Source organism: Echeneis naucrates, chromosome 12 (assembly GCF_900963305.1).
Source record: "Echeneis naucrates chromosome 12, fEcheNa1.1, whole genome shotgun sequence".
Classification (NCBI taxonomy): Eukaryota; Metazoa; Chordata; class Actinopteri; order Carangiformes; family Echeneidae; genus Echeneis; species Echeneis naucrates.
The window spans coordinates 631,353-652,543 of NC_042522.1; the positions used below are offsets into that span (position 1 = coordinate 631,353).

At 40.4% G+C, this 21,191-nt stretch overlaps 1 protein-coding gene across 2 annotated transcripts; it reads right to left on the reverse strand.

Annotated features, from left to right (window-relative positions):
* Nucleotides 1-2,145: 2,145 nt before the first annotated feature.
* Nucleotides 2,146-19,059, reverse strand: sowahb (sosondowah ankyrin repeat domain family member B). Of its 2 annotated transcripts, XM_029516005.1 has the most exons (4): nucleotides 17,442-19,055; nucleotides 13,250-13,629; nucleotides 11,899-12,086; nucleotides 10,218-11,327 (listed from the first exon to the last, which is right to left on the reverse strand). In XM_029516005.1, the coding sequence occupies exons 1-4, from the start codon at nucleotides 18,703-18,705 to the stop codon at nucleotides 10,868-10,870; spliced, it is 2,292 nt and encodes a 763-aa protein (XP_029371865.1). In that variant the 5' UTR covers nucleotides 18,706-19,055; the 3' UTR covers nucleotides 10,218-10,867. The 2 variants fall into 2 exon arrangements, with proteins under 2 accessions (XP_029371867.1, XP_029371865.1); XM_029516007.1 differs by lacking the exons at nucleotides 10,218-11,327; nucleotides 11,899-12,086 and adding an exon at nucleotides 2,146-2,891 and having other exon boundaries at nucleotides 17,442-19,059.
* Nucleotides 19,060-21,191: the final 2,132 nt, after the last annotated feature.

Sequence of the window (21,191 nt, forward strand, 5' to 3'; positions counted from 1 at the left end):
GGTTCTCGCGGCCCCTACTATTGGGTCCTCATTCCGGCATCACCCCCGCCTCCTGTGACAAACATGTATATAATAAATTGTTTCAGTCTCATCATAGGTTCTCCTTGTACCCTGTATGCTGACAATAAGAGCACATCATTTATTTCTTGCAACTTGACCACACACGTAGTAGTCACATCATTACAGTGAAGTTGGTAAAATCTTAAATGTTCTATGTGCCATACTGTCATCTTCTGGCAAACAAAGAATGTCTGCGTTAGATGCAAAATTTTTTTTAATCCAGACAAATTCAGTGAGACCTGAGCATGAGCCAGCAGAGAGTATCATGTCTGAATGATACTTGATTCCATCTACACAGACCGATGACAGATCAAACACTGACCCTGGTGTTATGTTTTGAACTGTCTGAACATTGAAAGGGAAAGAGGCAAGCAAAATCAGGGTCACCTTTGTCATCTTAACTTATGGTCTGAAAAATTAACTACAGTCAAGATGGTAACTTACTGTTTTCTGGTGTTTGGTGCCAAATGTCAATGCAACATTCTTTAAGTTTTGAGCATTGTGAATTGCCCTTCCAAAGAACTTATGCTTTCCTTCGAAATGCATTGTCCAAACCTCAGACAGGGGAACAAATTTTCTTAGCTATTCTTTGAATAGTGATGCTTTGGCCTGAGACAAAAACTGGGTGACCAATAGTGACCAATAAGAAATGGAAAGAACCTTATTAAAAATCAAATCAAATCAAATCAAATCAGATTTATTTGTATAGTGCCAAATCATGACGAGAGAGAGAGAGAGGCAAAGTTGGGTAGAGTAGGGAGAGAATGAGCTGGAGGATGGAATATTCAAAACAGGTGTAAACAGGAACATGATGCTACATGAAGTTCATAGAAATTACGCTCTATGGAATTTATGAAGGTATGGGAGCAGCAGGGGTTGCAGGAACATGGGGTTAGTGATGTTTCATTTCCTGCAAGATGAGGACAGGGAGGGAGAGGAGGGGAACTGGGAGACACAGAGACTCGCATGGGCATGGTTATTGGTATGTTGGCGCGTATAAGGGGGGGAGAGAGAGAGAAAGACAGAGAGAGATGCTCAGTCCTGTCCCCAGCCTAGGTCTATAGCAGCATAGCTAACAAGTAGATGGACTTTAACTTTTTAATTGTAAGCTCTGTCATACAGACAAGTTTTAAGCCTGGTCTTGAAAATTGCTAACTCCTTGCATTTGTAACTTCTATGCTGGACTAATGTAACTCATTACTATATGGATGTTCAAACAAATCTCTCAAAGGCCTTCAGTTGATTCAGAATGCTGCTGCACGAATATAAACACCATTTTACTCCAAAAACTTTAGATCATAGATAAGAGGCTGCAGAACCTTTGCATAACCATACTTTTTGACTGTGGAGATATTGCACAATAGAGCAAGCTGGATTATATTTTGTGTTTCAGCTTTGACATTCCAAGAGGATTGGCTACTTCAAAGTCATCAACGTAAAGGCCAAGAGCTCGTCGCGAACTCGTCCCTTGCAAGAAGTGAATTTTCAGGAAAGTACTGCCCATCTGCACATGATCTGTACTCCTTTGGGATGTGAACTTTTTCTGACATAGCTTTGTCTAAAGCATCATTTTTACTAAGAACTTCTGTAACATGGGAATAATGGAAACAGATGGAAGAGGTTTTGCGCCTTGTTTCCCAACATATTCTATGGGACCAGTGGAAACTCTGCATACGCAGGCTGCTCTCTTTTTAGCAGCTCCTAAGGGTCCATCTTTGACGCAATATCATCATGCTACTTTCTGATGCAGCACTGATCATTTCTTTCACAACTGTTTCATCCATGTCCGCATAATATTTCTTTAGTATGGCCTTTACTTTGGTTTGAAGAAGTGGCTGTGACAACCTATTTATCTGACAAAGCTGCTGTGTCACTTCTTGAACAGCACTGGTATGAGTATGACTTTGCATTTTTAGCAAAAGAGATGCTAAGTTGTGCTCAAGCTACAGTTACAGTCTTTGAGCGAGCACCTGATTTTAAGGTATACTTTAAGATGTGCAGAATGCAGGTGAATAAAGAAGTCATTCTCAGAACAAGATTCAGCAAACCCACACGACAGACAGCTAAACTTAGCTAGTACATCTATGAGGGATGCAACATATATTCAATATTTTATTGAACCTTTCAATACACAAAGGCAAACTTTATCAAAATGTGGTACAGCGCATGCTGTGCGATTAGATACACTTAGAGTAGCACTGCACTGTTCATGCTGTCTTCATAGCCAATAAGAAGTCCCTGAATTTCCCAGGAGCCAATTAGCGCTTGACATGCAAATGCTGGAGAAGTGGAAAGTAAAGTGGAGAGTAAACCTTGAGCAAACATGGCAAGTGAATGGGACCCATAAAAAAGAAAATTTGAAGAACATTTTAAACCTTCACATAGTTCTTAGCTCCAGTGTTTCCTCATGGGGGCCCCCATCTTTGTTATTTTTAAATACAGTCAATAAATAATGTGAACATGTATCAGAACGTGAAAATCTAAGTGAACGTGTTGTGAATGAGGATGCTTGTGGACCTGGATTTTTTTTTTTTTCTAAAAAACAAAAACAAAAAAGTTTTTCCAATGTTTTGAAATTGAGTCAGTTACACTTTTTTGATACAACTTCTCCAGCTGTAGAAAACACCCGCTCACACGGCACAGATGACGCCGGAGTGCAGAGAAATTGTAAGGAAAGCTGGAAGAGATTTGGAGAGATTGTCTTTTAGTTGTCCCAGTATCTCATCAGATCCTGGCAATATTGCCCTCTGCCAGGTATCGCTGCACTTCCTGGATGGCATCACTTTTGGTCTGCCTGCCCACTTCAATGTTGAGATGTTGCCAAAGGTTATCTAAAAACAACAAATTGGCATTTTAGTACATTATTTTCAAACAGCAACAACCTGAGTGATTTAAATCTGGGGTCTAGACGTGTTGCTAGGGTCAACACACTTAATGACTCCAGATTGGAAGCACTGTCTGTGACTCGATGCTTCAGGTGTTCATGTAGGTGTATGGCTGCCTGTGTGTGCAAGGTTGAAGGATTACGCTCTTTAATAGGAATTAATTATCAATAAAGCAACTGTGAGAAAGTTGTAGAATGGCTATATAACTAAGTTTATCCTGGGTGTATCTGGGACTTCATTCTCATGCCTGGCCCTATAATGTCTCAGCATTGAGAAGGTGGTTTTGTTTAAATAGGAAAGTTCTGTCGAACAAATGTGACATTTAGCCTGCTGAAAATAATGACTAGTAAACTAAGAGTCACTTTGAAATGAATTTGAATTCAGATAGGTCAAGTGGAAAATGGTCCCACACGGCGGAAACATTTCTTTTGGCTTGAGGCTGCTCCATAATTCTTGATGAATTTGTTGATGAACCGCAAAAGATCAGAGATTATTATGGCAGATGCATCCCGTTGACAGATACGCTTCCTTATAAACACAATTTGGCGCATCAGTTCGAAACAATTTCTGTATCTTTCTTAAAGTGATACGCGCAATGACAATGAGCTCAACGCATGCGCCGATACATTGGTGATGCCAGACCCATCACTACTTATGTCCCTGGAACTGCGTGGCCAAAACAGCTCCCACCAACAAAGCCCGAACCTACAAGGACACTAAATATGGTGATAAATATTCAATACGGTACTTCTACTTATACTTATGTGCAAAAAGCAATGCGTTAAAATGTATTGTGCAAATCCTCAATAAAGAGCTGTTACTCCTCTTAAAGTGCCTGTGCAGTTATTAAAATGCATATGTACTCCTAATCAGTCCAAAGTCCATGGTTCCATATGTGCGAAGTCAGGTGACGACGTCTTCTGCTCTGATTTTTAATGGTTACCTGATGAAAGGTTTGTACCTGAGTAGGCATGTGATCCGGTACACAAAGGTGACACCTAGCGGACAACTTAGTGTCTTACACACACACACACACATTACCCCTTTGAAATGGCCCTCACACCTCCATCCAGCGGAAATGTATTGGGTTTGGTGATAGAATTTACCTGACGTTATAATCGTTACAAAAACTAGGGGTACTGTCAGGAGAACTCCACACACTCGTACTAGGAACAGCTAAGCCATGTTAAACAAGATAACTCACCTCCTGCTGCATCAACGCACGTCTAGTTGGATTTACTCTTTATGCATGCTGTTTAATGGGTTGGCCCTCCATATCAATGTCATGAATCAAGACAGATGTTTGACATGGATGGTCAGAAAAAAGCAGCAAATTAACTACTATTAACGAGATAATACAATTGCGAGCCGAATCAGACAAATGAAAGAAAAAAACCTCTAAGTTACCTTAATAAGGAGCCTTATGGACTTTGAGATGGTGAGATTACTCTATCCCATTACTCAAATATATTTAATATATTTTGAAACTGATATCACTCTCTCTCTCACACACACAGCTACAGGATGGACTGAGAAAATTGGTGTCTTTGAGCAAACTGTAACTCTTCTGCCATTTCCCAATTTTATTTGAACTGTTTTTGATAGACATATTTGCAAACCATTTATTTTTATTAAACGTTCTTTGTTTTATTTGTGCCAATGATATGCCTTAAGGTTGGGCAATACAGTATATTCAGATGTTACATGATATAGAGCAAGATACTACCTGATAGTTTTGTTGTAATTGTATGATGTAGCGTTACTGTACAGTTGGTAGCCTACTCCACAAAGCAAGGTTAGTATGTCTAGCATTTAAAATGCTGTGGCATCGTGGTTAGCGCTGTTGCCCCACAATAAGGTTGTGGGTTCAGTTCCCGGCCGGGGGCCTTTCTGTGCAAAGTTTGCATGTTCTCTTCATGTCTAAGTGGGTTTCCTCAGGTACTCCAGTTTCCTCCCTCGGTTCAAAGACATGCATGTCTAGGTTAGCTGGTGACTCTAAATTGACCTTAGGTCTGAATGCGAACGTGAGTGGTTGTTCATCTGTTTGTCTTTGCATGTTGGCCCTTTGATGGACTAGCAACCTGCCCAGGGTGTACCCCGCCGCTCACCCAGAATGTTTGCTGGGATTAGCTCCAGCACCCCCGCGACACGGAAGCAGAAAAGCGGTAGAAGATGAATGTATCCTATTTTTTCGATTTATTGTTAGTTTAAAAAGTTGACAAAGTAGACCATGTCAATATTTCTGGGTCTAAGTGTCTTTTATTGCACTGTTTTCAACAACAAGGTGAAGACATTTTGAGAGAGAAGGCTCTGTCTCTGGTTTTTGTCAGCACGCTGATTAAATCTAATGCTGTGTTCTTTTGTGGAAGTATTCCTATGTATTTCACTTGTTACAGTATAACAGTATAATTACATCATATATAAATCAAAATCTGGTTTACATTGCATGAGAAGTGCATCAGTTGCAGAGGAAACTTATTCATTCCTGAGCTTTACCCAGGATCTTCATCAGTTTTATAAGTGAGTCCAAAAATCATCCCAGGAGGTGATGCCTCCTTCCACGTTTCCTTTTAGTCTATTAAGCATGCACTCATATGACGCAGTCTCAATCATTGCGTCTGTCCATTCTTTCACACCTGGACGTTTAACTCTCTTCCAATATCTCAGGATGATTCTCGATGCGGTAACCCAATAACAGCATTTGAAACATTGGATGTTTGGGATTTATTCCCTAATAAACATAAATCAGGAGTCAGAGGGATCATTGAGCCAATCCCGCTACTTAAGACTTCTACAACTTTAACCGAAAATGGCATCACTAGAGCACATTTCTATAATAGTGGTAATAGTGATGTATAATCTTATCCTCTAGGAACTTCTCCTCTTGCTTTCCTAACATATTTGCCACACCATGAAATAATCCCCAACCATATCAACCCTGTCCTCAGGTCCCTCTGCCACAGCAGCCTCACATTAGATGAATCCCCACTTACATAATAGAATGTGATTTTACTTTACATTTGGAAGTTTGTTTCTCATTTGTAGGTATTTCCAATTTTTTTTTTACCTACAAGATTGAATTTATGAGCAAGGTCAGCATAAGACATAAAAACTCGAGTGCCACTGCTTCCAACATACAGCTGTTCTTCCAATACAAATGGCAGGATTATTCCACAAGGAGGTGTACTTTTGAACATAGTGTGATTAGCTTATGTAGTTGATCCACAATTCCCCAGAGTGAACAAGAATTGGGTTTGTGGTGTTAACTCGTTGAGACGGTCTTTCATTTGGATTAAATGGCAGACATAATTTTTTCTCAATTTCCATCCAGTCTATGTCTCTTTCCGTCTCTTTCCAATATTTGGCTAAATAACACAAACATGGATCCGGTAACCCCATTCGTCCTTTCTCCTTGGGAGCACATAAAATTTAATTCTGGCTTTTTTCCCTCCCCAAAGAAAACGTTTAATTATATTGTCATACCTCTTAAAGATTTCAGGCAGTATAGTGATCGACAGCATCCTAATCACATAGTTAAATTGGGGAGCTACAATTATTTTTTTAATATTTACCTTTCCCCACAATGTAAGTTTTATCTTCCCCTACTTCTCTAGATTTATTTTCATTTTTTCAAGTACAGCGTTAAAGTTCAGTAAACGCAGTTCATCCAGATCTTGACTCAGTTTAATTCCCAAATACTTCATACCTTTGGGAACCCATTTAAATTTAAATTTTTGTACCATGTGTGAGAAACATAACATAGACAGGGGCATAGCCTCAGATTTATTCCAATTAATTGAGTAGCCTGAAGACTTGGAATATAACTGAATGGTGTCCATCAGGTGTGGTAATGAAGCCAGAGGGTCAGTTACCACGGCCAAGATGTCAACTGCGTAAAGCAATAATTTGTGTTCCGCCAGCCTCAACTCCCTTGATGTTATCACTCTTCCTAATACTGACTAACGATTCCAAAAGAATTATAAATAATAAGGGGCTCAGAGAGCAACCCTGACGAGTCCCTCTAGAGCGGCTGAAAAATGGTGATATTACCCCATTAATTATCACTGCAGCCTTAGGCTCCTTATATAATATCTTAACCCACCAGGAAAAACGTGGACCGGACCCAAAGTGTGACAGGGCAGAAAAGAGGAAGCCCCACTCCACCCTGTCAAAGGCCTTTTCGACATCTAGAGAGATTGTAGCTATTGGGACATTTTTTGACTTGCTCAGCCGCAATAAATGTAACAATTTTGTTATATTATCTGTTCATGAAGCCCACCTGGTTAGGATGTATAATGTTGGGGAGAACCTGTTGTAGGCATAGGGCCAACACCTTTGTTAAAATGTTGCAATCCAAAGTGAGCAAGCTAATAGGTGGGTCTGTTATATCCCTATCCATCTGAGGAATCATAGTTATTAAGGCTTTGTTAAAAGTAGGTGACACCTGTCCTTTCTCAAAATCTTCCTGATACACCTTCTGCAGGACTGGGGAAAGAATGTCTATATACTGTCTATATGTCTATATAAAATATTTCACAGGAAGTCCGTCATAACCCAGCGATTTCCCGGTTTTCATTAATGAGACTGCTGTCCTTATCTCACTCTGTTATTGGAGACTCTAGTTTCTCTGCCTGATCAGAGAAACTAGAGTCATATCTATGTTGGAAAAGAACATTTCTCGCTCCTGTTGATCATTACCGCTAGGCACCGTTGATGTATATAGTTTCTCATAAAATTGTTGGTTTTATATCTTTAACTGAAGTTGCGAGGGTGTCATTAGAAAGGGTTCTAATGGCTGATATAGTATTTGAAAGGCCCTTCTGTTTTACTTGTCCAGCCAATATTTTTCCAGTTTTCTCCCCACCTTCATAAAAATTTGTTTATGGCATATGCTACTTTTTTTATAATACATTTCATTATTATTATTAATACATAATAAAGTTCCTGATATTGTGACTCTGAATAATGCTCAAATAAATCTTTTTTTCTTTTTTTTTTATTTAATTTCTCCCTCCAATTCTTTGATTTTATTAAGGCTGTCTCTTTTCCTTTGAGAGGCAAATGCTATCAATTTCCCCCTAACATAAGCTTTGGATGCTTCCCAAACTGTTTTAATTTCCTCTGTGCTACCGATTATTTATTTCAAAAAAAGATTTTAAATCTTCTCCCAATGATATTTTGAAGGATTTGTCTTGTAATAGTGAGGTGTTCATTCTCCATCTAGACCTGCCACCCACTTCGAAATCCACCCTCAAACATAATTCCACTGCTGCATGATCAGTTATGGCAATAGTTCTTATATCACAGCTCACTACATTATCAATTAATTTGCAATCAAGAACAGGTCAATTCTGGAATATGATTTGTGACAATGAGAAAAAAATTCCCTCCCTTGGGGGTAATTAAGCCTCCATATGTCTGTTAATCCCATATAATCTTTTAACATATGAATTGCATCTCTATCTTTATTACTGCATGGACCTTTAAACCTGCTTTTGTCCAGGATGGGATCCATCACCTCATTAAAATCTGCTAAGATTGTGTGACCATCCATCTCTCCCAGGGTCTTATTTATGCTATGAAAAAAATTTGGGTCCCCTTCATTGGGTGGGTAGATGTTACATAATATCAACTTCACTCCCTCTATCACTGCTTGCACACATATCAACCGTCCTTCTGAATCTTTAACCTCCCTTAATAACATGTATTTGTTATAACCAAATCAGCACACCATTTCGCGCACTTGTCCAATCTATCCTGTTTTAATTTTGACCTTCTCCCCCTAATTTAGGTGACTCTCCTGTATAAAAATTATGTCAGTCTGATTAGTTTTCAAATATGCCAAAACTGTGTTTTTCTTTAAAGAATGGTAATTCATCCAAACTCCAAAAATATTTATTTAACTTTCCTTCAGTGGCTGCTGAAAATGACCTATTTTATTTACTCAGCAGTTTGCCACTTTGTAAATAAATGCATTTATTCACCAGGATTTGTAAAGTCCAAATTTGAAGCACAGCGGATGCCCTGATATTCTTCACTTAGCTCATGATCGATACAAAAACACCCCTGATAACCCTATACTACTAGTTAATTAATTATTAGTTATTTAACTTATTTTCATTCAAAAATCTGACATTCAACAATTCTTTCATGCCAATAAAGCTTGGCAGTGAAACTAGAGCATTATGTAATGTTTGGATCACAATTACATAACAGGTTGAACTGCTTTGTTTATGGAATGTTCACAGCAGACTGTGCTTGTTCAAACAAAACCTCTTCACATTTACACACGTTTGTATCTTCTTTCATACTTGTGAAGAAGCTCGAGCAATATCCAAGTCTAAACCCTGAATCATGTCCTTAAATTAGAAAGGACCATCAAAAATCTCCTGTCTCATAGTGTACACAAAGCAAGACCACAAAAACAAATAAGATGTCAGGAAAATGACAGCCTAAAGTGTCTCTCCAAAGGGATTGAACATTTTGTTGCCACTTTCACAACCAATGTTAAACTTGATTTACCTGCCTAAGTTATTCCTGCTGGTTGTCAGTGATTGGTTCCACTGACCATATCACTGATGCAATGTTTTGTTTGTTTTTTTTTTTTCTAAAAATATTTCAGTGCTCATGGTCAAGAAACCAACCACTTCAATTGACCCTAACTTTAACTAAGATGTGTGTGTGTGTGTATGTGTAAGTGCAGTTGTAGTAATTTCAATATATATATATATATATATATATATATATGTTCCTTATGTTCCTCAGCACCCCACCACACCAACATCACTGCTTCCAATCAAACAAACAGACACTATATTGTCACCCAATTAAACTTTAACTATGCACAAACTACGGCACACATTCCTCCTGGGACCCTCTGACCCACGAACGGTCCAAACTAGCCCCTCCTCCACAGCTGTCTCTCATCACTATTGTCACTTTGCTTATGCTTCTCTCCCAGGCCCAGCATGCTTCTGCAACGCTGTTCTCCTGCAAACTGGTTTTACTCACTAGAAATCCCCAAAAATTAATTGCTGTTGATAATTTTACAGTTTTCACCATTAAGAATAATGTTGATCATTCTTTTGGCCATTCACTATTTTCACTTCATTCATTCTAAGTCAATCAAAGACACATTATCCAAGCATGGATGACAGCTGGGTATCATCTGAGTTTGGGCGTCACTTTTGTAATGAACCGAATTTACTGTAAAAACCAAAGCAACTTGTGAATTTGCAAATGGGTGACCAAAGTAACAAGAAAACAAGAAAATGCAATTGAAAACAGACATCATTTACTTAATTACAAATACAATTGTACTAACCAAGTTAATTGAGTTGTGTTTGGAAATGGATTCAGATTTTTGCTGAGAAAGATGTCGAGTTAACTTGTGATGTCATTATGGTACCACATGTTAGGGCCTGAGTACAATCCAAATACTAATAGAAATGACAGAAAACAAAAAAATTGGACACACTGAAATAAAAAAAAACGTAACCAAATATACATCACCATTGTAAAATATCTGTTACAAAATGACTTAATTATATTGTAAACGTGTAAATAATGTCCAATGATGTTTGATTAGAATATGCTCATCCTTGATGGTAATGTCGAATGAGTCTGTATCCTACTGCTGAGGCTGCAGTCTGGAGGATACATCTCAGGTTCCACTGGAAGGTGAATTGGTAGCTGAATACAATTTAATATCCATTCTAACCTGTATTTAAATTCACCAAGGATCACTCGAAAGGTTTTTGAATGAAAAGTGATATTAGTAGCACAACAATTACTTGTCAGCCAGGTAATGCGTACTGTAATACATCGAGGTTCATCATCTGCTGTGAGGATTACTGTCATAAAATAGCAACTATTGAATTTGTTTGATGCTTAGACCCAAACCAAATATTACCAAATATTATTTAGGGTTCAAACTGATCTCCATGAAACTGGTTTACTGGTTTGCGTTTTAGGAATGCAGCAATCGACAATGACCTTTTAACCTTTGTTGTCCCTGCAATGGTCAGTCGGCTCTCTCCTGAAGATGTGGAAGAGAAGTGATGCAGTTGACGGCGATTGCGCTGCTTGCACTGCTGGTGCTGCTGGTTTTCCCAGCTTACATCTACTCTCCTGACTCCTCCCACAGGAGCCCGTGTTGGTGCGCCCAACAGTTGTAAAATGTCCACTGGCATGTGATAGTTCAGGTACTGCCAGGGCTTCTTTCCAGCCATGTCCCTCAGCCTCACATCAGCATTGAACTTGTTAACTAACAACCGCATTATATTCTTGTTGCCATGGATAGCAGCAATGTGAAGAGGCGTGTGTCCACATGTTGACCTAGCATTTATGTCAAACATCAAACCAGCCTTTTGAGCTCCATACCTGAAAAACCATCAGAGAAACAAATGACCAGTCATCATACATGTTTCTTACATATTTGTCTTTTTCAGAAACACTGGACAACATTTTCTATGCCAAATCTATGGCAGTTCTTTTTAAAAACATATTACTTATTATGCTGTTCCTCATTATTTAAACTGTGTTCCTCCCCTGGCCACTCAGTGAAAACCCGTGAGAACTCATGGGAGAGAAATTGATGTTCTCCAGACAATTAATTGAATGGTTTTCTGAACTGACCTCTAGGGGCACAAGCATATGGGCATATTTGAATAGTAACATAATTCCTATGAAGTAGTTTCCACATACACTACCAGTCAAAATTTTCAACCCACTTTCCTGTTTATTTTCAATGATCTTGCAATGCAAATGCAAAAATCCAATATACAGTTTCACTACCACATACCTGAATTGGCAAGCTGTATTTGATACACTTTGTGAAACTGACTAAACAGAGAGTGACCATTTGATTTTGTTATCCTCCTAGCCATAGAAGTGGGTTATGTGTAATTGAGGGTAGCATATATTAAATAAAACAAAACTGTTAGCTGCATACCATAAGGTGTTGAGGACTCGGTGGTCTCCGTGCTTCGCGATCCAGTGCAGAACAGTGAAGCCAGAGATAAAATCATGCTTGTTGAGCAGAGATGAGTCCTCTCTGAACAAGGAGTAGACGTCCGTCCAGGCACCTGCTGCCCCTTTCACTAGCCAGCTGTGCTCCCTGGGCTCCAGAGGAACCAATGACTGCCAAGGAACTAACATTAGCTTTACTAAATCCTGACCTGTCATCAGTCACAAGCCATTAGAAAAGGACATACAAAGTTATTGTATGTTATTGTTAGCTTACTTATGCCTTCCACCATCAACCTATTGAAAAAAAGATTAGGAAATAGAGACAAAAGATCCTCTTATAACCTTAGAAAGCAGAGGGGAACCCTCTGGGCCTTCAAGGTATTCAAAGGTGAAAAAGGAAAAAATATTGAAAGAATTTTTGTACTACTGATGATATATATATGATTTTTATTCAGTCAGTACTAGTAGTAATTTATAGATCATTGTTATAAACTTAGACTAATATTTCTTGGGAAACAGGAAACAGACCAATCACAATTTTTCCTCCCGCTGGACCTTTAGTGGCTGTAACGAAGGCTCCAGTAATTCAAGTCGATGTGGGGGTGAATTTGAGTTTGACAGATGTCTTAGCCAATCATGTTTCATTGAGGGTTTGGGGGCAGGACCATGTCACAACATCTTCCAGGTATTCGCAAATGTCTTGGAGAACATATATAGATCAAGTGACCCACTAAAACAGTGAGTGAGTGGAGGGGAGAAAGACAAGACGATTTAGGGAACAGGGAAATGGCGGGAACTAGTGAAGAAGACCATGTGGCTTATATTTTGCATACGCCTTTTTCAAGATTGCCTTTTCAGGCAAAACTATGTATTTTCCAAATGGATCGACCATCACCTGACTTGCCAGGATTGGTGCAAGCCAGCAAGGGCTACCATCGAGCCGCAGCAGCAGCAGCAGCACAAAACTGAATTTGTAAGATGTATACTGTAGGCCTAAACCTACAATTTGCAGACAGGTTTATAGCCATTAAGGCCAATGATAAATAGCTGAGCATAACTTAGAAGAGTGTTTTCCTTTTCCAATTTCACCTCAGGAGGTGTTAGTGTTATAGTTTTGGCAGAAATATTACATCTACATTGAAATTCAATTCTGTCTAAGCTGAAACAAACAAAAAAACATTGGATCACCATCGGGTTCATCTTTAGTTGTTGAACAGTAGCTAATGATTATTCTACAACTCCAGCTTCCAGAGTATGAACTGGTGAATTGTAGTGAACATAAAAAAATCTCAATTTGTAGCAATAAGAAAAACTGTTTGAGGGATAAATACTACCTGCCTCCCAGATTCTTCATAATGAGTGGTGGAGGAGGTGACAGCAGTGATGATCCTTCTCCCTCCTTTCTCATCATCCAGATCGGCAAGGCTGCAATATTGAGGCGGTGTGGAACAGGATGACAGTGAAGAGGATGAAAGGTTGTAGGGAAGGCTAAGTGATGAAGAGATCAGATGGAGTCGATTCAGTCGAGCTGCCTCACTTCCTCCTCTTGCCTCCTCCTGAAGGAGCTGGTCAAGATCAGCCCCTAGACTGCGGCACATCCTGTTCCTCAAATGGCTGCTGACCCGCCTGGTGACTGTTGGCCTCTGCCACAGCACTGGTGCCCAAGTAGATCCCTCACTGGACTCTACCTCCTCATGGTCATCATAGAGTTCACCTGTTGGATGAAATTAAGGGTCCAGTATTCTTACTATGTTTCATCCGATGACATGTGAAAGTCAGATAACTGGAAGTTATTATCTGGATTATTTGACCTGGAATGGTCAAATGTAGCTGTACATAGTTAAAGAGTCTGTGTGAACCAAATACAGAAAACCCTCTCAAAAGGGGAAAAAAAAAGTATAGAAGATAGTTTCACTGCTTCATCATGCTACTGTTTGGAAGTAAAATTTGTCAATTTTTGAACTGCTATGTTACTACACACAAGCGGAACTATGGTGAATACTATATTACCTCATAGGTCAGCTGTTTAGGTCTGATAAGAGTGAAGTTTAAGTGTGCTTGTCACAAGTAGTTCTAGAAAAATGTTTTTCTGAAGGAATATACATTGTAAGATAAAGCAATTCAATATTCAAAATTAGACACATTCTACAACTGATTGATATTTTTGCTGCTGCCTTTTTTTGGAGATTTTAAGTAGCTAAAACACATTTATGTAGATGGCACCACCCTTCGCATTCCATCCATATATAACTACTTCACATAACCCATGTAAAATGAGTTGAAATGTTACTTTCAGACAATGTCAGGTTTTAACTACAATTTCAAATGATCCCTATCAAAGGCAGGACAGAAAAATTATTGAGTCTTGATTTTTGCAAATGTAAGTGACATTTAAGAGGTCTCTTTAAAAGTATTTAACATGAGTGAAACAAAAAGAAATAGATTATTGTGTTGAGAACATAGTATATAAAAATGGACAGTCTGAGTCTGAAAAGTGAACTGGTTTTAAAAAGGAGTTAAAGGTTGATTTGTTACCACACTAAACATTTTCCTAACAAAATCACAGTGTGCCCCCATTTAGCAAAAATGGACCATAAAGCACAGCATGCATTTAGATTTGGCTACCATGTGACTGACCAACTGTACTACATGGAACGACCTGAAAATTAGGATGAAGTACAGAGCTATTAATAACCATTTCTACTCCTCACCTACACCTTCACATATGGTTTCTCCTCAAAACATAGCAATGGCCAAAAGCTAAAGCATTTGGCTTCAAAATAGTAGTTCTCAAACCCGTGAACAACTCTAAAAAATTATGTTGCAAATATATGTCATTTTGACACCCTTTCGGCACCCTTACACTTTTGTCACATAACTGCACCACTTATCCCAGAAAATAATTGAAATTACAAATGCTTTGGCATGCATGTGTTTATTTCTTGTGATTGCTTTGCCACTCTCTGCTGCAAACTGTCCCTGTAGATGCTGGAGGTCCTAGCTCGAGTGAAGCCAACAGGACAACATCGCCTGCAAAAAGCAAGGGTGAAATCCCGTGGTTAGGACACTCCCTGGCCACACCTACAAAAATAATGAACAGGGGCCTCATTTATAAACGTTGCATATGCACAAAACGGGACCTAAAACTTGCATGCGTCACTTCTACATAAAGGTTGTGATCTATGAAAAACAGACTTGACGGAAAATGTGCGCACCCATACAGAAATTACGGAAACCCATGCATACACATAGTTTGGAGGAAAAGGGGCATTGGTGACACAGACGATGTGGTGGTGAACTGAAGTCAGATTGAAGAAATGGAGAGTGGGAAGACTGTATTTTGCATCGTACCGAGTAATTGTTTCGGAAACATCGCCTTAGAATCTAGCTGAAAATTCTACATCAAAATCCCTTCTCTATATTCAATCACCACTGTCTTTCAGTCATATTGTCCACTCCTGGAGCACAGGAGGAGGAGAGGATGGCTGAGGACCATAACAACTTATTGGCCCATGATGATGACTGTCTTATGAGACGTTTTGCTGGTGGCATGTTTTGGATGCGTTGGAGGGCAGGCTTCTTTACCATCCTGCCAAATTGTGCTATATTATAAGGATGCTGTTACACAATATGGCACAGAAGAATGGTATCCCCCCACCCCCCAGCATTTTGACCTGGAGGCAGGGCAAGAAAGCGGGATATGAACAGGGTGCAAGACTCACTTCAGGACTCGATGAGCACCCGACCACTTGCAGGCGTACCAGAATGACGCCAGTGATGGATGTGATTTTTGTGTGCATCGGTGTCAGGTCCACCCCCAGTTGCAGCCACGCTCTGGCGGTGGGAGGACTTAAGCTATAAATTTGTATAAATACAAACATGTGCTGCCTAAAGGAATAAAAAGATGTACGTTTATATCGGACCACTTTTTTTCTAGCACCGTGAGCTCCGTCCCACTGACGGTGTTCCTAGTTGCAGCAACCTGTTGCCACTCACTTTGCTTCCCTTGGTTGGTGATTCCTCCTAACCTCCTAACAGGATGGTTTTTTGTGCCTCCACCGACAAATGTCTGCAAAAGACATTTTTCTGAGGTGGAACCTCAGAAACTTTTCTTTTTTTAACCTTTCCTTCCATCTGCCATTTTTTTCCAACATGACATAACACATGTAGCTGAGTCTTATTTAATATGAAGGCCGCATTCATGAGGTGCATTGCATTGACCATATATGGTTAAAGTAGGTGTGTACAGGGCACGACATGAAGCCAACACAGGTGCACACACTTGTAGTCAGTCTGTGATTTATAAAAGAAAAATTGCATTAAGTGTGCGCAGGGTTTTATAAATCTGAATAGTTTTTGGTGCACGCAGATTTTGGCTTTTGGGCGTAGTACACTTTTAGAAAGGATTCTACACACAGTTTTTTAAAAGAGGCCCCAGGACCGGTGGCAAAGGACAGAACTGCTGAAGTCCAACATGCACTGGGAACAGGTCCGACTTACTGCCATCAATGCAAAGCAAACTCCTGGTCTGACTACAGCCTGTAGCAAAGGTTCCTGACCCCATATTCCCAGACCACCTCCCATAGAATGCCAAGAGGATACAGTCAAATGCCTTGTCCCCAAAACATATGGACTGGTTTGGCAACCTCCCAGGAACCCTCAAGCACCATGTAGAGCATATAGAGCTGGTCCAGGGCCTGGGAACGCTTGGGGATCCCCCTGGAAGAACTACAGCATGTGTTCAGGGAGAGTGGTCTGGGCTTCTCTGCTTATACTGCAGCCCCCACCATTCAGTCCCAAATAAAGTGGCAGAAGATGGATGGATGGATGCTTATCCATCCATCCATCCATCCATCCATCCATCCATCCATACATCCATACATCCATACATCCATACATACATACATAAATAAATAAATAAAGCTAAGCCTGACTTCATTTGACACACAACTCCAAAAATAGACTGGGCTTAACTACTGGCACCTTCTCAAAAATTGTAAGCTTCTATTTCATGTGATGGGCCTCTTATTTGTCATTAAAGTCAGCTGTAGCAAGAAACAGTTGCTTGCAATACAGAAATAACACATGCAACCAGTTAAGAGAGCGAAAAGCTTATTCAACCTTTGACATGCTGACACATAGTGCAACAGTTTCAGCTAGCACTGTCCGTTGCCAGATGACTGAAACAGGATGCTATGGTAGGAAACCCAGGAGGACCCCACTGCTGACAGACACAAAAAAGTAGCTTGTGGGAAGATGACGCCAAAATAGAGATTTTTGCTCACACACATCATTGCACTGTTGACAGAAAACTAAATGAGGCCTTAACCATTTTTAACCTTAAGCACATGGTTTAAGGCAAAAAAAATAAAATAAAAAAATAAATATATATATATATATGAATACTCTTGCGAGTAGAATATCCTTCCTATTGCTCTTAATCTATTCTTAGTATTTATGGACAATCTTCAGAAAACTCTGATCAGATATGATATATAATTATTCATATACAGACTGTTGTAATACCTGCATTGGCCTGTGGAGATATGGAACTGCTGTTCCACTCTGATCCTTTGGAGGAACAAGATGGGGGCCTGTCACTGTTGTAAAAGCCAGCATCACATGAGGGAGAGAGTTTACTACTGTGACTCAGTGACAATGACGACCTTTGGGGTTGATGAAGATCCTGTCTTGGTTTCAGCTGAGTGCCTAAAACATGCGATTTTTGATGATTGTGGGGGATAATGTATTTGTGTGAAGCCTCTGACTCAAACCCCCAATCCGGGTAACAAAGAGGCTGCACCTTCTCTTCGACATCCTGAATGTGAATTTTAGGTATATTCCTTTCCGATGGAGAGTAGGAAGCAGAGACAACCAACGGAGGTGCAAGTGTGTCTATGATGCAAGGCAAGGAGGTGGAGATGGTTCTTCCTGTGTCTCCTAGAGGAGCACTTATCGTGACCTTGTCATCTTCATCATAAGAAATAGCTGATTTATAGCTCTGTCTGTATCTGAAGCACCGTGGGGCAAACTGAGGAGAAAGAGGTGTCTCTTGACCAGGACCTGCCTCATACTGCTGACAAACTTCTCTCCCTCCAGAGCTATGACAGACTGAAACCTGCTCTCTGTCTTCCCAATAATGTCTGCCTGTAGAGATCCCTGGTGTAACTGCAGGATGCAAGCCAACACCCACTCCGTGCTGTGCCACCGTAGACCGTCGATCTTGAACAACAGGCTTCGACAAGTTGCTTTCTCGGTCTGTTTTCTCAGATACCTGGGATACCACCTGTACTGCTGCTAATCCACCAGAAGGATTCGGTGCGCTGTTTACCCGTTGCTGGCTCTGTTTCGGGTTCAATTTTGTTTGGATGATATTGTTGATCACAATTCCAGCCACAGGCATGATTTGAGCAGGCGTTTTCTCTGATGCCGCCGCTGTTGCTGCATAGCTCAGCTGTGGTTTCAGCCTTTGCTCCTCCGTTCTTCCAGTCCGGCCAGACTCGCTGCTCTGTGGGGCTGAGAGTCGCGCCGTCATGTTAAAGACTTCGCCAACGTCGTCCTGAATGTGTCCTCTGAATTTCTTCCTGAGAACGACGTAGGAGACACCCTCCTGCTGCTTGACTGTCGCCACAGAGTTGACATACTTCTTGAAGAGTTCCCGATTTCTGTCCTGGTCTGCATGGTTCCGGATGAAGATTCTGAAGTGTAAAAGCAGATCCGAGTTTTTCACGGAACCTCCGTGGTTCTGCAGGAAATGCAACACCGCGTCCTGAGTGAAAATCGTGGCCATTATAAATCGGTTTCTTTCTGTCTGTCTCTCTCTCTCTCTCTCTTTCTTTCTATCAGCCTCTGCCAGGTTCAAAGGTTGGGGAGTTTTCTCAATCAGGAAAAAAAATAAGCTCTGCCCACATCAGGTGTGAAACCCTGGTCTAACCTGCAGCACACATGCGGATAACCCGGATGTCCCTGTCACAAGTCAAGGGGGCAGTTGCAATGGGCCTCATGCAACAACATTTTCGTATTCTTCTTGTAACTTTCTCTTACTTTTTCTCCTAGAGTGGGCTCCTACGAGTGTGCCACGTCAGATTCAAAAAACGCTCTTAACTTCAGACAACTGCGTAAATGACCCTCGTAAACATGAAGCATCCACCTGTGCGTAAGTGAGCGCGCGTTCACGAGAATAATTACCGCCCCAATAATTCCATATAAGGCTGCGCGACCTACCACGCTTGTCAGGAGGTGTTTATTCACAAAATGGCATCAAAGACAAAGAAGAGGAACTTTACCAGTTCAGAGATCGAGGTCCTGCTGAGTGAGATGCATAAAGGGAAATCGGTCATTTTGGCAGTGTCAGCAGCGGATTTAAAGGACCGGCAAAAGCGTAGCAGTGGGGAAAAACCACAAGTGCTGTAAAAATCCGTGTCGCCTGTTCGTCGCACTGTTACAGAAGTAAAAAAATGGTGTGAAAAAGACGTCTAGCAAAAGCAAGACAGTCAATGAAAAACTACTAGTGGAGGCCAAGAGGATGTCTGCACCACAGAGGTGGACAAAAGAATCCGGGCCATCATAGGTGATGTTTCCTTGTCAGGCATTACGTCAGATGATGTTCCCCTGGACACCGATTTGTCGGGTGCGTGTGAAGACCGTGGTGAAGTTGGCTGGTTATTCGATATTAGCTTGACATTCGTTATTATTTGTGCTTTTAATCGAATACCACGGCAGTGCCAGCATGATTAAAGACTGTATCTTATAGATACGTAATCATACTTTGATATACTAAATGATTACTGTAAACTATCCTCACGATTTCAAGTTTTACCAGAATAATGCGGCTACACATTGTCAACCTACCGTCACTCGGCGTGGTCCACTTTGGGACCGTCTTTAAATTACACGTTTCAGTATTACGCCAAGAAAAATGTGCACCAAAAATAAAAAGTCCAGTTACTATTCTGTTTGCTGTAGTACATCACATTTGTAATGCCCTATCTACTACAGGTGAGTTTTGTGTGAAAAAATATTCTATATGCCCATAGTGTGAATTTATTATTAATATATAATAGAATCATGAGACAGGCAGCTCACTTTTCTTTTAATCAAGCTCTCATAGCTCATATTTTTATTTCACCTCAAAAACCAATTTCAATATTGGCACATGGAGACAAACAGATGACATGTAGCCTTAGCCTTTTTCAACAATGTAAAGTGTGCGAATGTGGCGGCCTTTCTGTGTGGAGTTTGCATGTTCTTGTTGTGCATGTGTGGGTTTACTTTGGGTAATCCAGTTACCTCCCACCATCCTGACACTCAGTGGTTTTTAAAAGGTTATCTGTGATCTGCTGCACTGTGAACTTTTGGTTAAGAGAGGACAAGTGTTTCAGTTTTTCCACTGCAAACTGAGATCTGAACAAAAAGCCAAGATAAAGAGAGCAGTCTGGTCTTACCGAGACAAACTTTAAGAAACTTTAATATCACTTTTTTCACACTGCACTATCAACCTGTAGGACAGAGGTCTCCAAATCTGGTCCTGGAGGGCCACTGTCCTGCATGTTTTAGATATTTCCTGCTCCAGGACATGTTGAAGGAAAATTTAGAAAAACTGTGAGCAATACCTGGCTGAATAATAAAGAATACATGTAACACATATAATATTATAATAGACACCGAAGAGCACAAATATTACCATGTCAATTACTAAATGAGCTAAAAATGACTATGTTAAGAACAAAAAAACTAATATAAATGTATTGCGCTGTGATAGATCTTAGGAAACAACGAAATCACACACACATGGGGTCTGTCCCTGGAGTCCTAACCACTCATGCTGTTTGTTCAAATACTTTCTGTACTTTGAGTAAAAACTCAACCTCAAAAGACTCCAAGAAATGTTGGAAGAACGCAACAGCTGATTTGGAAGATTGGAAAACCACGTTGAGCGCCACTGCCAGGTCTTATCTGGCCCACTGCCTGGCAGTTGGGAGCCACAACACACACCTGATTTAAATGATCAGTTCGTCATCAAGCTCTGCTGAAGTCTGATCAGGAAACTTGCAAAAACCGTGCAGGACAGTGGTCCTCCAGGACTGGATTTGGAGACCTCTGCTGTAGGGGAATGAAGGACCAGAATAATTCACTTGACTGGTTAATGACTGGTTTCAGTGAGGCAGTTATACTGTATAAGCACATTAATTAAAATTAATGTGATGTAAATGAAAGTATGGTAGCATAGGGGGTAGTTCTGTTGCCTCCCAGCATGAAGGTCATGGGTTCAATTCC

Bases quoted from the DNA above. Each gene is read 5' to 3' on its own strand.
- sowahb (XM_029516005.1), bottom strand. From the start codon at position 18,705: ATGGCCACGATTTTCACTCAGGACGCGGTGTTGCATTTCCTGCAGAAC. The intron at 13,630-17,441 runs GTATTACAACAG...TTCATCCAACAG, and splicing joins ATCTCCACAGGCCAATGCAG to GTGAACTCTATGATGACCAT. The intron at 12,087-13,249 runs GTAGTATTTATC...GTTCCTTGGCAG, and splicing joins ATGAAGAATCTGGGAGGCAG to TCATTGGTTCCTCTGGAGCC.